At 42.5% G+C, this 16,604-nt stretch overlaps 1 protein-coding gene across 5 annotated transcripts in view; it reads left to right on the forward strand.

Annotated features, from left to right (window-relative positions):
• CHID1 (chitinase domain containing 1) overlaps positions 1–16,604 on the forward strand; it is an 896,926-nt gene that overhangs the window by 125,456 nt on the left and 754,866 nt on the right. For all 5 annotated transcript variants that reach the window (XM_068261168.1, XM_068261169.1, XM_068261166.1 and 2 more), the window contains one exon: positions 8,460–8,521. In XM_068261168.1, coding sequence (XP_068117269.1) covers positions 8,460–8,521 — 62 coding nt within the window. The remainder of the gene's footprint in view (positions 1–8,459; positions 8,522–16,604) is intronic.

Raw genomic sequence — 16,604 nt, forward strand, 5'->3', positions numbered from 1 at the left:
CTCCTCTAAGGTTCCAGTCATGTTCCGCTATATCAGTCAGAGAAAGATGGTGTGTAACAAAATCATATATCAAAGCTTTGCAGTTCCACTCACTGGCAGTATGAAAGTCTGTTAGCTATTCACATTAACTTCTTTATGTTTGCTTTCACCTCGGCCATAAGCACTGAATAAACAGTTTTGTGTTTACACTTTTTATAGGTTCTTTTGTGCATCAGATCAGCCACTTTATATTGCTTAATCATTATTTAGAGACAAAGCTGCAGTATGTATTCACATTGATGAGAACGGCATTCATGTACTTGTTGAGAAATTAACTGATTCCTGTTGCCAAGAATCTAGCAGTAGCTGAGATAGTGCTTGCAGTGAATGTCTACTCTTGCTAAAAACTTGAATTAAACATGAATCAGGGATGGACAAATGTTATTGCAATTTAATGGTTTTTAAAGTGTACCTGAAGTGACTTGTAACATGAGAAAAGAAGGCTCATACAGTACTTCATCTACTAACAAAGTGTCTGAAGTCCCTGTTTTCCTGCTCAGCAACTGAAGTTATCTATGCAAATGAGCTTGTTGAACAGCTTGTCAGATTCAGCCTGGTTTCCTGAAAAGTAACTAGAAAGTGAATTACTTTTTACCAGGCTGATGAAACACTGCTGATAGGTCTTAGTGCTGGAATGTTTAAAGAGTCATTAATTCTGTTTCTATTGCAGCTGACTGAGTCATATTTGTATCAGACTGTCATGGCTGCTAAGAATGTAATTTTAAAACCGAAGTCCTTAAGATAAAAAAAAATTATGAAACTGTCTTCTATGGTAATAATGTTAATTTACTATGAGTAAAACACAATTATCTGATAACTTATTTTCACTTTAGGTTACTTTTCTATTTCAATTTGCATCTAGCTGTGAATTGCCAAAACTAACAGTAAACCCAAATTGCATCAGTATTTTTGTGTGAAATTTGTACTATGTGTTTCACCAATTTTACACAGCCCAGTTACATTCCGCTTCCTGTAGCTTTTCACAAGACCGCTACATTGGGTGGTGCATTGATGATTTCAGCGCCGTCATAGACTGTAATGTTAATTACGGCTATAGCGGCGCTCACTGTTTAATTTCAGCGTCTACAATAGCTCGAGCCTGAATTACGATAAAAACACCATGATTCGGGTGGTGTCAATAGCTGGACTCTGAATTAGTCAAGGAAAGGAAGAAATTAGGCAATCAGTAGGGAAATGTACTTTTTTTTTTAATTGCCCCAAGATTACATAGATCAGGGATTGCCATCTCTCAACTTCTCCCAAATTTGTACACACACTTTTCATATGTATGCGTTGTGCAGACCTGGAGCAGTTATTGCTTGTTTTCTACACTTGCACAAATTGAGTGCCAGTCGCAGGAAGACCCTGTGAACAGAAGACCCTTGAGGACGAGCATAATTTCCTGCTGCACTGCCACAAATATACCACAACCAAGGAAACCGTCTTTAAAAAATTGATGGAACTATTTTCAGACTTTCACACATTAGAGGATGAGAGAAAATTCTACATTCTACTAGGAGAAGAGAAATCCACAGTGACGATCGCTGCACACTATGTCACAGCATGTCACAAACTGAGGGGAGCATAAAGGAACTGTAATCCCCAAAATGTCCATGAACTGCTAACCTACTGTACCCCTACCCCACCCCATGTCCCCCATTACCCCCACTATGGCAATGCTTTTATTGAAGCTTGGTCGTGCCAATAAAGCTATCTTTGATTTGATTTGACTTCCAGACTTGTCAGTGTTTGTTCTCATCTCTTTGAAGCAGCTGAGTATTTGAATTCAAATATACAAGGTTAGCTATTTGAAACAGACAGCATTAATCCTAGCAATTAGTCGAGCTAAACTGAAGGGGTAAGGCTCGGCCCACACTAGAGGGACATTTTTTTTTCGAAATGCACCACAACAGATCCTATGTTTAGTATAGAATCTGTTCTGACATGTCCATTGCAGTATCCCGCAAAGTCCCATCCTGTATGACTTTTCCCAGACACCACCGGACTGATGCGCTTTGGGTTCCACAGGAGAAAAGCACTTAACAAATTATTTGTTTTTGATGAGAATTAATGTAACGGTCACAGCGGATCGTACTCTGGAGCCGCTGCAACTGTCCACAGCTGCCGTCTACTGTGAACTCAGCCTTATTTGTAGCTCAACAAAGGTGGAAGTTCACTTTATAATACAAATGAATATGCCCAACAACAGACCTTGTATGTCCTTTCATAATGATTGACCACTTATCGTGTAAACTCAAGATGTAACTTGAAGCTCCACAACTATCATCATCATGAGCAATGTCTGCATTCAAACTTATAAAGAGTTGCCCTACTTACAGTTTATTTTATCCTGATAATATAACAAGTTAACTCTACACGGGTGATGATGCAGCAGCTGTACACCTTCCACTTCAGGCTGTTTTGACTGAAGACCAAGTAAGGTCCCACATGGAGTAAAATAAAAAGTGAACTTCTAGCATAGATGCATTGCATCAGCATCAGATTGCTCCCTGATCAAGGTTTCTGTAATAATACATAATTGATTTTGCTCATCTATAACACCTATGAGGACGCCTGGCTACCTGTCATTTTGCATAGCAGCTAGGATAGATATTGCCCAATCTTTCTTAGAAGAGAGAGAGGGACACTTTTTATCTCAAACATTTCTGAGCATGATGCTGGGAATAGACGGTGCGTTTCTGCAGCTCGATTATGCCGCCCGCTCTTCCCCGTGGGTGCTTCTCTTCTGCTCGTTTCCCTTATCTTTTGCCATTGTCCTGCCCGCGTTATCGAGCGCGGAATCGATCTGGCGGGTGATAGGACACGTCGGAATTTCTCAATCAAGCCATATAATGGCTCCATCATGCTGCGGAAACGCACTGTGTATTGCCAGCATAAGACACATTCCTACCACACATCCAGCCTTGCTTCCATCACACCTCCAGCCAGGCATACCATAAAAAATTCATCAGCAAAAAGACATATTGTGAAAATGTACTTATGGGGCTCGTACCTCAGGGCTGATCATTGTTCTGTGTCATCACTGCCATTCCTATTTATTATTGTTGTATTACTTTTTACAACAACATACTCCTGGGCAAATACATGCACAGGGGAAGCAATGATACTGTCTTTGTATGGGTTGCACAGAGATGAATAGCAGTGGCGAGTTTGCAGGGACAATTGCACCTGGCTGTGTGCAGACAGTAGAACAGAGTACGGGTTGCTGGGGACAAGGCAGGTAAAAATGATGCAGGAGGAGCGCTGGTAAAAATGGTGCCACCCTAGGCAGCAATAGTAAAAGCCGCAGTTAGCAGTAATAAATAAATCATGGTTATAGCATCCACTATTTATAGGACACCATAATTATTGTTTATTGACGCCAATTGTGGCGGCTTTTACTATTAGGTTAATCGGTGGCAAGGTGGTTTTAGTGTTAGGAGTAAGGGGGGGTTCTTAAAGGTTACGTTTAAGTACCACAGGGGGTTAAGTTTAGACACCAGTGGTGGGTGGGTTCAGGTTAGGCATGGCTGGTGGGCATGGTTAGGCACCAGGGAGGGTGGTTAAGGTAGGCAGCAGCAGCGGTGTTAGGCTTAGGGTTAGGCATAGGTAGAAGGTAGGGTTCTGTGTGAGGGTAGGATTAAGTTAGGTCCTAGTCAAATATTGGTAGATATTATCAAAATTTTACTATCAGAATTAAAGGACAACTGTATGGAGGGGTATGTGGAGGCTGCCATATTAATTTATTTTTAAACAATACAAGTTGCCTGGTAGCCCTGTTGGTCTATTTGGCTGCAGTAGTATCTGAATCACCAGAAACGAGCATGCAGCTAATATTGTCAGATCTGACAATTCTATCAGAAACACCTGACCTGCTGCATGCTTGTTCAGGGTCTATGGCTAAAAGTATTAGAGGCACGGGATCAGAAGGGCAGCCAGGTAACTGGTATTGCTTAAAAAGAAATAAATATGGCAGCCTACGTACCCCTCTCGCTTCAGGTGTCCTTTAAGTAGTAGTATATTAGTAGTTTTACCAATATTCTACTAGCGGCTATCTCAGGCGCTACTTTTTAGTGCGCTCTATTTTTATAGGTATGCACAGGGGAGGAGCTGCTGGTGATCCTCATATTTCTTCAGGGGAGCAGAATAAGTAATGTATTATAATTACATTATTATTTAGGAAGCAGTCTGGGACTTATTAATGTTATATCTTTGTTGCATGCTTATCCCTCAAGATTCACTGACCCCTGTAGAACTGCTTTTCTATATCATTAAGTACATTGCTTTTAGGCAGATTTTCTTAGTGCAGTGAAAAACAGCTAGAATGGACATGTTGCTGGCATTCTAGCACTTGCATAATCAACTAAGCATCCAATACCGAACCTTGGTGGGATTTCATTCTATTTGCGGTGCTGTGACTTCAGCAGGGCTGACCTCTCACCCAACCCTGCATCTCTGCAAAGCTGTAGGTTGATATTGATAGTATGGCCTTCCTGGTCCAACAGAGGCTGGACCAGGAATCACTCCTTGAAACATGTTTACGAAAGTCAGATTTTCAGAAGAATGGGTAGGGGTGAAAGAGGAAACCTTGCAAGCCCGCCTCTTCCTGTCTGAAAATGAAACTTTATCCTAAAGCTAAATTTACAGACTCCGCTGCAGTCAGCTCTGTTCATTTGTGAAATTCAATCCATACTGCGCATGTGCCGACTCTTGATTTGCACAGTAGGCAATGGATTTAGCAGATGAACAAAGCAGGCCACAGTTGAGCCTGTAAGTTCTTCTGGAGGTCCTAGAGAGGCAACGCTGCCATAGTGGAGGCAGTGCAAAAGATGCAGCTTGCTCATAGGCCCCTGTGGGAGCTGTGAAAGTCTTCAGAATGTTCTTACATTACTTCCACTGCCTCAAAGGGGTAATCTTTGCTTCTACTGAAACCACTCTCTTTTTTAAACCCTCCCTATGAAACGATATATTCATCGCAAAGTCCGCAGTGGCGTAGCTAAGGAGTTGTGGGCCCCGATGCAAGTTTAGAATGGGGCCCCCCCAAGCACTCTATACATAACCATTAATACGGCGCACCAAAACCTGCCAATGGCAACTACAGTGTCAGAGGTGCAAGAAGGGAATGGGGAACAGTTTGTTAATGATTACCACTATTCAAAGTATCTATAGAAGTGATTGTTATGAGCATAGGACCAATAGAGAGCTAATACTGTAGTTGAGGGAGGGCCCTTCGGGGCCCCTCTTGCCCAAGTGCCCCGATGCGGTCGCTACCTCTGCACCCCCTATTGCTACACCCCTGGTTGGGAAGATTAATTATGGATGGTATTCTCCTCAACATTTTGAGTTTGAGTATGTTTTATTCAACACTTTATCTTCTAACGTGTATTTATCTCACTGTAGTGATCCTTTAGGCACTGTATTGCTATATATATACACATGTACACACACTGTTAAAGCACAATCGCAACAAAAACATTTTCTTCATTCACTTCTGGACAGAGTGTAGAATGGTTTGAAGCCCTGACATGACATTATTGCTGTCTTTATCTTTGCTTAAGATAATTATCTTCAATTCTGCATTAGTAACACCCAGGGGTATAATAAGAGTCAGATGGCACTGGGACACAAACTGATGTACAGTAATAAAAACCTGGCATATTTTTAAGATTTTATCCCTTCCTGAATCCTGACTTCCAAACCAAAACCACTAGCAGATCTGCAAAATGCTAGCGGTTTTTGGAGCAGATTTTCAGAGCGATTCTAGGTATGTTTAGAGACGTTTTCTAAACATGCCTAGCGTTTTTTTGGAGCGTTTTTGTGTAGCAGATTACAAATATTGTTACAGTGAAGCTGTTACTGAACAGCTAACGTAAGAAAACCGCCTGGAAAACAGCTCTGATCTAGCGTTTTTCAGAGCAGTTTGAGCTTGTCCTATACTTTACATTGAGGCAGAAACGCTTCTGCAAACTGCAAAAGTGCTACAGGACCCACATTTGCGGTTTGCTTAAAACCTCAAACCGCTGGTGTGCACCATCCCATTGAAATACATTAGCCAAGCGTTTTCACAGGCAGAAATGGTTTGGGGAACGCTTCAAAAACCGCTCGGTGTGCACCAGGCCTCACTGCTTGTTGGAGAATTTGTTTGCACTTCCAATCTCATTTACTGAGACAGAAACTGAGAAATATTCTCCCCAGCTGGGACACTGACAACAATATAACAAAAGTGCTTCTAATCTTCCCCTTTCTATCCAAAACTAATATGAAAGCTTTTGCTGGAGTCAGGCTTTTATCACATTTTTCAGAGTACAATTATACATGATTTTGTCTTCTACTAATCCTGGTAGATTTCACCTGTGCTGACATCTGCTAGTGAACTCTGATACTTTTGGTGTGGCTATACAGCCTACTGCACAAAGTACATTTTCTGTATTTCAGAACTCTAGGAATTGGTGGTGTTTGTCGAAGCAAAATCTTTAAGGGAATCTGAAGTGAAAATAAACGTATGAGATAATGATTTGTATGTGTAGTACAGCTAAAGGTGGGTCCACTCGTCAGATAGAAGTCTTTGGAAAATGAAAGATCACGGACCAATTTTACCCCCTTTCATGTAGTATGAGAGCCATACCTACACAGTCTATTCTATGAAGCTGAACTCCCCATCAGATAAAAATCTTTGCAAGATGCTGCACACAAAGATGCTGTACACATGCAACAGATCAGTATCTGCAAAAGATCAGTTCCTGCAAAAGATCCGTTCCTGCAAACCGCATTCATAGTCTATGATATCTGCAGATCTTGTTTAACGGACAATTATCTGTAGACCAGATCCACCAGGTTGGATCTTCACATCGGCAGATAATTGTCGGATCTGCAGATGAATGACCATTAAACAAGGTGTGTATGAGGAAATGCAGATATCATAGACTATGAATGCATTTTGCAGGAATGGATCTTTTGCAGGGATTGATCTTTTGCAGACACTGATCTGTTGCATGTGTGCAGCATCTTTGTGTGCAGCATTTTGCAAAGATTTCTATCTGATGGGGAGTTCAGCTCCATAGAATAGACTGTGTAGAGTTTGGCTCTCATACTACATGAAAGGGGGTAAAATTGGTCTGTGATCTTTCATTTTCCAAAGACTTTTATCTGACGTGTGTACGCACCTTTATAAATAGAGCATTAGCAGCGCAGATGTGAGTCTCATATTGTCTCAATAAGAAACTTCAGTTCTTATCTATGCAAAAGAGCCTCTCTGACCTCTCCGACCCAACTTGGGTCGCTTTTTTTCTGGAGCACTTATACATCAAAGAAACAGAAAGAGACAGATTTTTACTGGAGGAAAGTTGAAAGGGTCATTAGCTCTGCTTGTTTTTGAGTGTGGCTTGTAACTGCAAATATGATGGAATTATGCAATGTTATAAAAATAGCTATATATCTAAAAATTAAAATATGCTACTATACATTATACTACATTAGTAGCTTTGCTACTAATGTCCTATTAATTATCAGTACTATACATACAAATTAGTACATCATACGTTTTTTTTTTCACTTCAGTGTCACTTTAAATGCTTTTTATGACTTTGCATCTTCAGCACCACTTGCCAGTATGAAAAATATAATTTACATCTTCTGTCAGTGTATACTTTAAGCAGCTTTGTGACTAAAGTATCCCATTCATAAGACCAATCTACTGATGTGAAAACCACTCAGACATTATCATTGCCAGGGGCGTAACTAGAGGGGAACAGCCCTTGCGGGTGCAGGGGGGGGGGGGTCGCAAAGCTGCAGGAGGCCCCATCTACTAACATTTCCTTTCTCTGATACAGGGGCCTTACTTTAGATCATGTTTTTTGTTATGGGTGGGAAGATTATGATGGCCTCACTTGTTTTATGACCCGTGTGAGATGGGTCCGAAGGCCGTAAGGGGCACCAAGGGGAGGCAAGGAAACATTCAGGGGCCCTATTAAAGTTTGCTGGAACCCCAAGGATTGTAGTTATGCCACTAGCATTGCTATCGGCTAAAGTGAGCCTGTGATGAAGAAGGGATGGTTGGCATTACTGATTGCATTTAGATTATTTTCTGGTTGTCATGGATGTTCTCTGATTTTGCAGTTTGTCACTAAAGTGGCCTACTTATCTGTCTGATTTCATGTGATGTATACTTGTGGTTCTCCAGTTTCTCTAAGTGGTGAATTTGCATGAAAGGGAAGTAGTAGCTATTAAAAGCAGCGACAGCCGCCATCAATGGCTCTCGTACAGTATTTCCATCAGCATCGGTTTGCAGCAGTTTCTAGCCTTTGATACTTCATGATGTGAGCCCTGTACATCGATTTTTGAGCCCTAAATGGTTCTCTTTTCCTTGTTATGATGTCTATTAAGACTTTCTTTTGGTGACCTTTACTTTGTAATATTTCCAGGATGAACACTTTGATGGCTTTGTCCTGGAGGTGTGGAGCCAGCTCGGTGGCCAGAAGCGACAGTGAGTAGAACTGGTCCTATTACTTATCCAAAAATGTACTTCTTTGGCATACATGTCTTTATTTCCCTGAGGGTGCGCCAAACACATTTGGAATATAGCCAAGTAAAACATGGGTATGTACAGTGTCAAATATATTAATAACTAGGCTGCGTTTTGTTTTTTCTTTTCCTGCCTGAAAGAGCTTCTCTCTTGTCGGACCTTTGTCTGATTATTGCGTAACCCTCACTGACGAGGAATTAGAGCCATAAAACTTCCCTAGCAGAGAAGAGCTTCTGACTGCAGTCGATAGATAAAAAAGTCAATAGTTCACGTATTTTAGCTCTGGGGAACTTAATAGACTGCCATTGAGCAGAGACAATAAATCATTGAATCTACTTTGTAAATTTTTTAACTTAAAATTAAACCATGGGATAGCTACAAAAGGCTGGCTACCTAACACCAAGGGGCAACTTTGGTTACCTAATATTGGGGGCACATCTGTTTACCTAATTTTTGTGGGCACCTCTTGCTACCTAATTCTGGGGACACTTCTGGATACCTAATACTGGGAGCCACCTCTGGCTACATAATGCTAGGGGGGCAGCTCTGGCAACTTGAACTTAAAGGAATTGTCAGGCAAAAAAAAAAAAGTGTTTCACTTACCTGGGGCTTCTACTAGCCCCATGCAGCCATCCTGTGCCCTCGTAGTCACTCACTGCTGCTCCAGTCCCCCGTCGCCAGCTAGTTTCGCTTTTGCCGATCTCAGGGTCGGCAGGTGCATTGCTTACATTTTTTGGCATTCCCACTGGTGCAGGAACATAACGCATACATTTTTTGGCATTAGCGGTGTTGTCAAAAACCTGAGCGGTTCTTGCCTTTTTCATGATTGCCAACTCAGTAAAGGACCAGCCCTTAAAGCGTTGCTATCATATAAATCCGGCATAGTGGGGTCTGAACCCTCTATAACAGTAATTATAGATTGACGGTATACCTTGAAATGAATCAGAGCACTCAGTATATGATTTTATATAAAAAATTGTATTTGCTTATCATACAGCATATATACAAAATATGAACAGTTCCAAGTAGTGTTTCCTTCTAACAGTATTCCATCTTATCAAGGCTTTATAGCCAAACGATCATCAATCTTCTAAGTACATTCAAAAAGTAATATAACGGTTGTGTTATGTAGAATAAGATCAAAAGTAGTCTCATCTGTATCAATAGCTGTGTATCTAGTAGCTGTGTAAAACTTGTAGTAATCTTCTTAAAGAAATAGCATAAAAAATAGCTTCTAAAAAAAACTTCTTGCTAACATCTTAATAAAACTTAATGCTGAAAAATTAATAAAGTAAATCACCAGAATATTAAGCATATTACCCCTTCTCTGTCATCTCTTCAGCATCTAGAACCACTTGTGGGAAGGTAGCTTCTTCCTCATGTGTCTTCTCAGGAGATTGTTGGGCTTGTGCAAACTATGAGCTTACAGCTCCTACCTTTATAGGGGCTGGAGGCAATATGGCTGCCTAATCTGGAACTTCCCTGGATCCCAGGTTCTGATTGGCTAAAGCTTCCGTGCGTCAATGCTTTATCATGTTTTGATTTCCTAAGTCACAATATTATTGTTTATAAATTCTTAATTACCTTATCTTGTGGAAATTTACGTCATTTGGAGTGCTTGACATTTGGTATAGGGTCATTTCTGACGCACTTAATTAAAAATGGACGTCAACAGCCATCTTATCTGTTGGCTGACCCAGACATGGAGACTATACAATATCATTCGTGACGCATTTCTGATAAAGTGTTCGCTGCTAATTAGTTTTTGGAACGTGTCTGTACTTTCCCAGGTCAGGTTGACCCTATACACAGACCTGTAAGAGCCTTCAGCTATTTAAGGCTTATTAAAACATGCAGGGCTTCTAATATACTTATTTAAATATAAAGCTTATTATATAATTCTTCTTAAAACAATTAATCATAAAAGAAATAATTGCACATTAAATCTTGATAATATAAAATCCTTTTCCATATATTTGTCTTTCTGATGAAGAAATAAATATCTAATTTCAACCGGCAGAGGTCAGCCTTTCATAACAAATAACAAACAGTATTAATAATGTTGACGCCAGGTGGCATCATGGAGTCATCTTTAACTAATTGGGAAAACCCCTTGTTTTATATTTTATATCTTCCATGTTTTGACTTTCTCTGTCTGGGAAATGTTTATGTTTTCTTGCTGGCCTTGGCCTTCAAGCTAAGAAACATGTCAACATCTTCTAAAACTAAAACAATCTCACAAGAAGGTTTCACAGACCCAAATCATCACTAGCTTTTAAATATATTTTAAAGTAATAGATTCTATTATATAGGGTTTAACAATAACTATTTCTTTCTTTAAAGGGTCTGTATTGATCATTAATATTTAGATTAATAATATCTGTGTGTAATAATTATGTGCATTTATAATTACTGCAGTAATGTAAGTTTAACTTGCTTTTCTGTCTTCACACAGAATCCTCTTTAAATGTCAAGGCCACGCACTAGCATAAACAAGAATGCTCTGACTTTTTGTAACTAGAATAATCTTATAGGCCTCACAGCCTGGAATATGCTGTCACAGAGCAATATAAAGTACTCTAACTTTTCACTTTACAATGAAATTTTGCATAGAACATTAAAACTTAACACATATCCATATGACATCTTTTCCTGCATAAATAAAACCGCTAGAATTCTGACAGTGTAACGCTAACAAATTTTAGCATTAGAGTTGCAACGCAAAAATTTGTTAGCGTAGCATCGCTAGTGCAAAAAAAAATGTATGCGTTTATGTTTCTGCACCAGTGGGAATGCTAAAAAATGTAAGCAATGCGCCTGCCGACCCCGAGGTCGGCAAAAGCGAAACTAGCTGGCGGCGGGGGACTGGAGCAGCAGTGAGTGACTATGAGGGCACAGGATGGCTGCATGGGACTGGTAGAAGCCGCAGGTAAGTGAAACTCATTTTTTTTTATTTTTTCCTGATAATTCCTTTAAAGCCACTTTTGGCTACCAAACACTGTAGGCTCTGGTTAGCTAATACTTGGGGACACTACTGGCTACCTGCAAATCTTTAAAGGTCGGCCTCGCTGCAAATTTAGCTGATTTCACTTACCTAACTAATCCCATGGAACTGCTGGCCATTTTGCCTAATATTTAGCATTTTCTGTGAAATTGCGTTAACGTCAATGGTTCTGACTTTAGCGGCTAATAGCAAAGTATGGTATCATCACAACATAGGAGGAATAGTTCAAACAAGGGGGGACATTTTAAAAAAAGTTCGTAGTCTTTCAAAAATTCTATTTTAAAGGTACAGTAGGAAAAAAAATTAAGAGCAAAAGTATTGATTTTTTTGATGCAAAAAACATTGTTTTCCATGCTTTTTGCAGTAAAATATTGATTTTTTATTTTTTTTTTGCATTAATCTAAAAAATTCGAAAATAGCGGAAATACCATTTTGATGCGAAAATTACTTTAGTGAAAAATCATAAACACTGATCAGAGTAATCCAACCGCACACTGGCAAGTAAATATACACTATTCAGAGGCTTTCCTTTTTTACAGACCGCATTCTGAATGGTAGAAAGGAACTTGCTACACGGAGGGAGACATGGCTATATGTTGGAATTGATGGCTGTAGTTGCTATATGAAGGGAAGGATGGCTGCAGCTGTTATATGGAGGGAATGAGGGCTGCAGCTGTTATATGGAGGGAATGATGACTGCAGTTGTTATATGGAGGGAATGATGGCTGCAGCTGTTATATGGAGGGAATGATGGCTGCAGCTGTTATATGGAGAGAATGATGGCTGCAGCTGTTATATGGAGGGAATGATGGCTGTAGTTGTTATATGAAGGGAAGGATGGCTGCAGTTGTTATATGGAGGGAATGATGGCTGCAGTTGTTATATGGAGGGAATGATGGCTGCAGCTGTTATATGGAGGGAATGATGGCTGCAGTTGTTATATGGAGAGAATGATGGCTGCAGCTGTTATATGGAGGGAATGATTATATGGAGGGAATGATGGCTGCAGTTGTTATATGGAGGACATGATGGCTGTAGTTATATGAAGGTAATGATAGCCATAGTTGTTATATGAAGGGAATGATGGCTGCAGTTGTTATATGGATGGAATGATGACTGCAGTTGTTATATGGAGGGAATGATGGCTGCAGCTGTTATATGAAGGGATTGTTGGCTGCAGTTGTTATATGGAGGGAATGATGACTGCAGTTGTTATATGGAGGGAATGATGACTGCAGCTGTTATATGAAGGAAATGATGGCTGCAGTTGTTATATGGAGGGAATGATTGCTGCAGTTGTTATATGGAGGGAATGATAACTGCAGTTATATGGAGGGAATGATGACTGCAGTTGTTATATGGAGGGAATAATGACTGCAGTTGTTATATGGAGGGAATAATGGCTGCAGTTGTCATATGGAGGACATGATGGCTGCAGCTGTTATATGGAGGGAATGATGGCTGTAGTTGTTGTATGGAGGACATGATGGCTGCAGTTGTTATATGGAGGGAATGATGGCTGCAGCTGTTATATGGAGGAAATGATGGCTGCAGCTGTTATATGGAGGGAATGATGACTGCAGTTGTTATATGGAGGGAATAATGACTGCAGTTGTTATATGGAGGGAATAATGGCTGCAGTTGTCATATGGAGGACATGATGGCTGCAGCTGTTATATGGAGGGAATGATGGCTGTAGTTGTTGTATGGAGGACATGATGGCTGCAGTTGTTATATGGAGGGAATGATGGCTGCAGTTGTTATATGGAGGAAATGATGACTGCAGTTGTTATATGGAGGGAATGATGACTGCAGTTGTTATATGGAGGGAATAATGACTGCAGTTGTCACATGGAGGACATGATGGCTGCAGCTGTTATATGGAGGGAATGATGGCTGTAGTTGTTGTATAGAGGACATGATGGCTGCAGTTGTTATATGGAGGGAATGATGGCTGCAGCTGTTATATGGAGGGAATGATGGCTGCAGTTGTTATATGGAGGGAATGATGGCTGTAGTTATATGAAGGGAATGATGGCTGTAGTTATATGAAGGGAATGATGACTGCAGTTGTTATATGGAGGGAATGATGGCTGCAGTTGTTATATGGAGGGAATGATGGCTGCAGTTGTTATATGGAGGGAATGATGGCTGCAGCTGTTATATGGAGGGAATGATGGCTGTAGTTGTTGTATGGAGGACATGATGGCTGCAGTTGTTATATGGAGGGAATGATGGCTGCAGTTGTTATATGGAGGAAATGATGACTGCAGTTGTTATATGGAGGGAATAATGACTGCAGTTGTTATATGGAGGGAATAATGACTGCAGTTGTCACATGGAGGACATGATGGCTGCAGCTGTTATATGGAGGGAATGATGGCTGTAGTTGTTGTATGGAGGACATGATGGCTGCAGTTGTTATATGGAGGGAATGATGGCTGCAGCTGTTATATGGAGGGAATGATGGCTGCAACTGTTATATGGAGGAAATTATGGCTGTAGTTGTTATATGGAGGACATGATGGCTGCAGCTGTTATATGTAGTAACCATGGCTGCAGTTGTTATATGGAGGGAATGATGGCTGCAACTGTTATATGGAGGAAATTATGGCTGTAGTTGTTATATGGAGGACATGGTGGCTGTAGTTGTTATATGTAGTAACCATGGCTGCAGTTGTTACACAAAAGAATTATGGCTGCAGTTTTAATTTGGAGGAAACTATATATTTTGCTAATTATCTTTTAAATGCACTTTTTTAAAATGTATTTTCTTTAATGTAGCCATGCTATTTGACTCATGAGCCTCCTGAACCACGTCATTGCTTAAAAGTAGGGGAGTAACCATTACCCCTATGCAGAGCCGGATTAAGGCAAAATGCAGAGTGAGAGATGAATGGCTGGGACATTTGCACTCAGGGGCTGGGGCACCCCTGTGAAGAGGGCGCCAGATATCACAGCAGCAGCACTTTCCCCCTGCATCTCCAGCCTGGCAATAGCAGAAAGCTCTGGACACCGCCAAACCGGAAGCCGTTACCCAGACAGAATTACCTAACCACCCCCACCACCGAACAACCGATTTCCTCCCAAACTAGACAGCCACCATGCAGCCTCCATCCCAGTGAATACGATAGTCCAGCAGAGAAGGCAGCCGCAGCGGGGGAGAATGACAGCACCAGATGACTCACATTCACCTATTGCGATCCAAGCAATAGAGGTCCCGTCATCCGGAGCCCATCTGTCTCCTCTAGAGTGCTGCCACTCTGTTACTACTACTATTACTACTTCCTACTTCTTGTCTGATCTGAGAATCAGGAAGTTCAGAGCGAGTGGCTGCACTGTAGAAGAGACAGATGGGTTTCAGATGCCGGGATCTCTATCGCTTGGATCATGGATAGGGGAGTGAGCATGTGCCATCTGCTGCTATCATTCTTGCTGCAGCTGTGGTTCTCTGTGGGAAGGGAGGGAGAAGTGGGCAGCGGCAGAGCGCACAGTAGCAGGAGGGGGACCTAGGAAGAGAGCCTGGCTCTGAAGACAATCGGCAGCGCACGGCATCATTTGACAAGACAAATAACATTTATATCGCGCTTTTTTGCCAGGGCTGCAGCCACTAGGACGCGCCCTATAGGCAGTAGCAGTGTTAGAGAGACTTGCCTAAGTTCTCCTACTGAATAGTTGCTGGCTTACTGAACATGCAGAGCTGAGATTCAAACCCTGGTCTCCATGGGCGTAGGGCCCGTGGTCGCAGCGGTCGCCTTGGCGACCGGGCCCGGCTCCTGAGGAGGCGGGGGAGGGGCCCGGGGGGCCCATCTCCGTTTGGAGGGCCATGCGACCGTGCGCGCTGGTAGGAGGGAGCCGCAGCCGAGAGGAGGGCAGCCCGACCTCTCCCTCCCTTCCTCTCCCCGGGGCCCCCCCCCTCAGATGCAGAGTGCAGCTCACGGAAGCGCTGTAGGCAGAACTCACCTCCCTGCGTTCCACTCGCCGCTGATCTCCTCTCTGGCTGGCTCTGCATAGATGTTGTTACACACGCAGCTTCCGGCTAAACAGGAAGCTGCGTGTGTAAGCATCTATGCAGAGCCAGCCAGAGAGGAGATCAGCGGCGATTGGAACCAGGGACGGAGGTGAGTTCTGCCTACAGCGCTTCCGTGAGCCGCTCACTCTGCATCTGAGGGGGGGGGGGCCCAGGGGAGAGGAAGGGAGGGAGAGGTCGGGCTGCCCTCCCCGCAGCTGCGGCCCCCCCCTCCATTATGGGGACGGGGCACCTACCTACCTGCCCTATCCTGGGGGGCAGCTACCTAATCTATCCTGGGGGGCACCTACCTAATCTAACCTATACTGGGGGGCAGCTACCTAATCTATCCTGGGGGGCAGCTACCTAATTTATCCTGGGGGGCAGCTACCTAATCTAACCTAATCCTGGGGGGCAGCTACCTAATCTATCCTGGGGGGCAGCTACCTAATCTATCCTGGGGGGCACCTACCTAATCTAACCTTTACTGGGGGGCACCTACCTAATCTATCCTGGGGGCAGCTACCTAATCTATCCTGGGGGGCAGCTACCTAATCTAACCTAATCCTGGGGGGCAGCTACCTAATCTAACCTATACTGGGGGGCACCTACCTAATCTATCCTGGGGGGCAGCTACCTAATCTATTCTGGGGGGCAGCTACCTAATCTAACCTATACTGGGGGGTACCTACCTAATCTATCCTGGGGGCAGCTACCTAATCTATCCTGGGGGGCATCTACCTAATCCTGGGGGGCAGCTACCTAATCTATCCTGGGGGGCAGCTACCTAATCTATCCTGGGGGCACCTACCTATTCTAACCTAATCCTGGGGGGCAGCTACCTAATCAATCCTGGGGGGCAGCTACCTAATCTATCCTGGGGGGCAGCTACCTAATCTATCCTGGGGGGCAGCTACCTAATCTATCCTGGGGGGCAGCTACCTTATCTAACCTATACTGGGGGGCACCTACCTAATCTATCCTGGGGGCAGCTACCTAATCTATCCTGGGGGGCAGCTACCTAATCTAAC

The sequence above is a fragment of the Hyperolius riggenbachi genome, chromosome 11 (assembly GCF_040937935.1).
Source record: "Hyperolius riggenbachi isolate aHypRig1 chromosome 11, aHypRig1.pri, whole genome shotgun sequence".
Lineage (NCBI taxonomy): Eukaryota > Metazoa > Chordata > Amphibia > Anura > Hyperoliidae > Hyperolius > Hyperolius riggenbachi.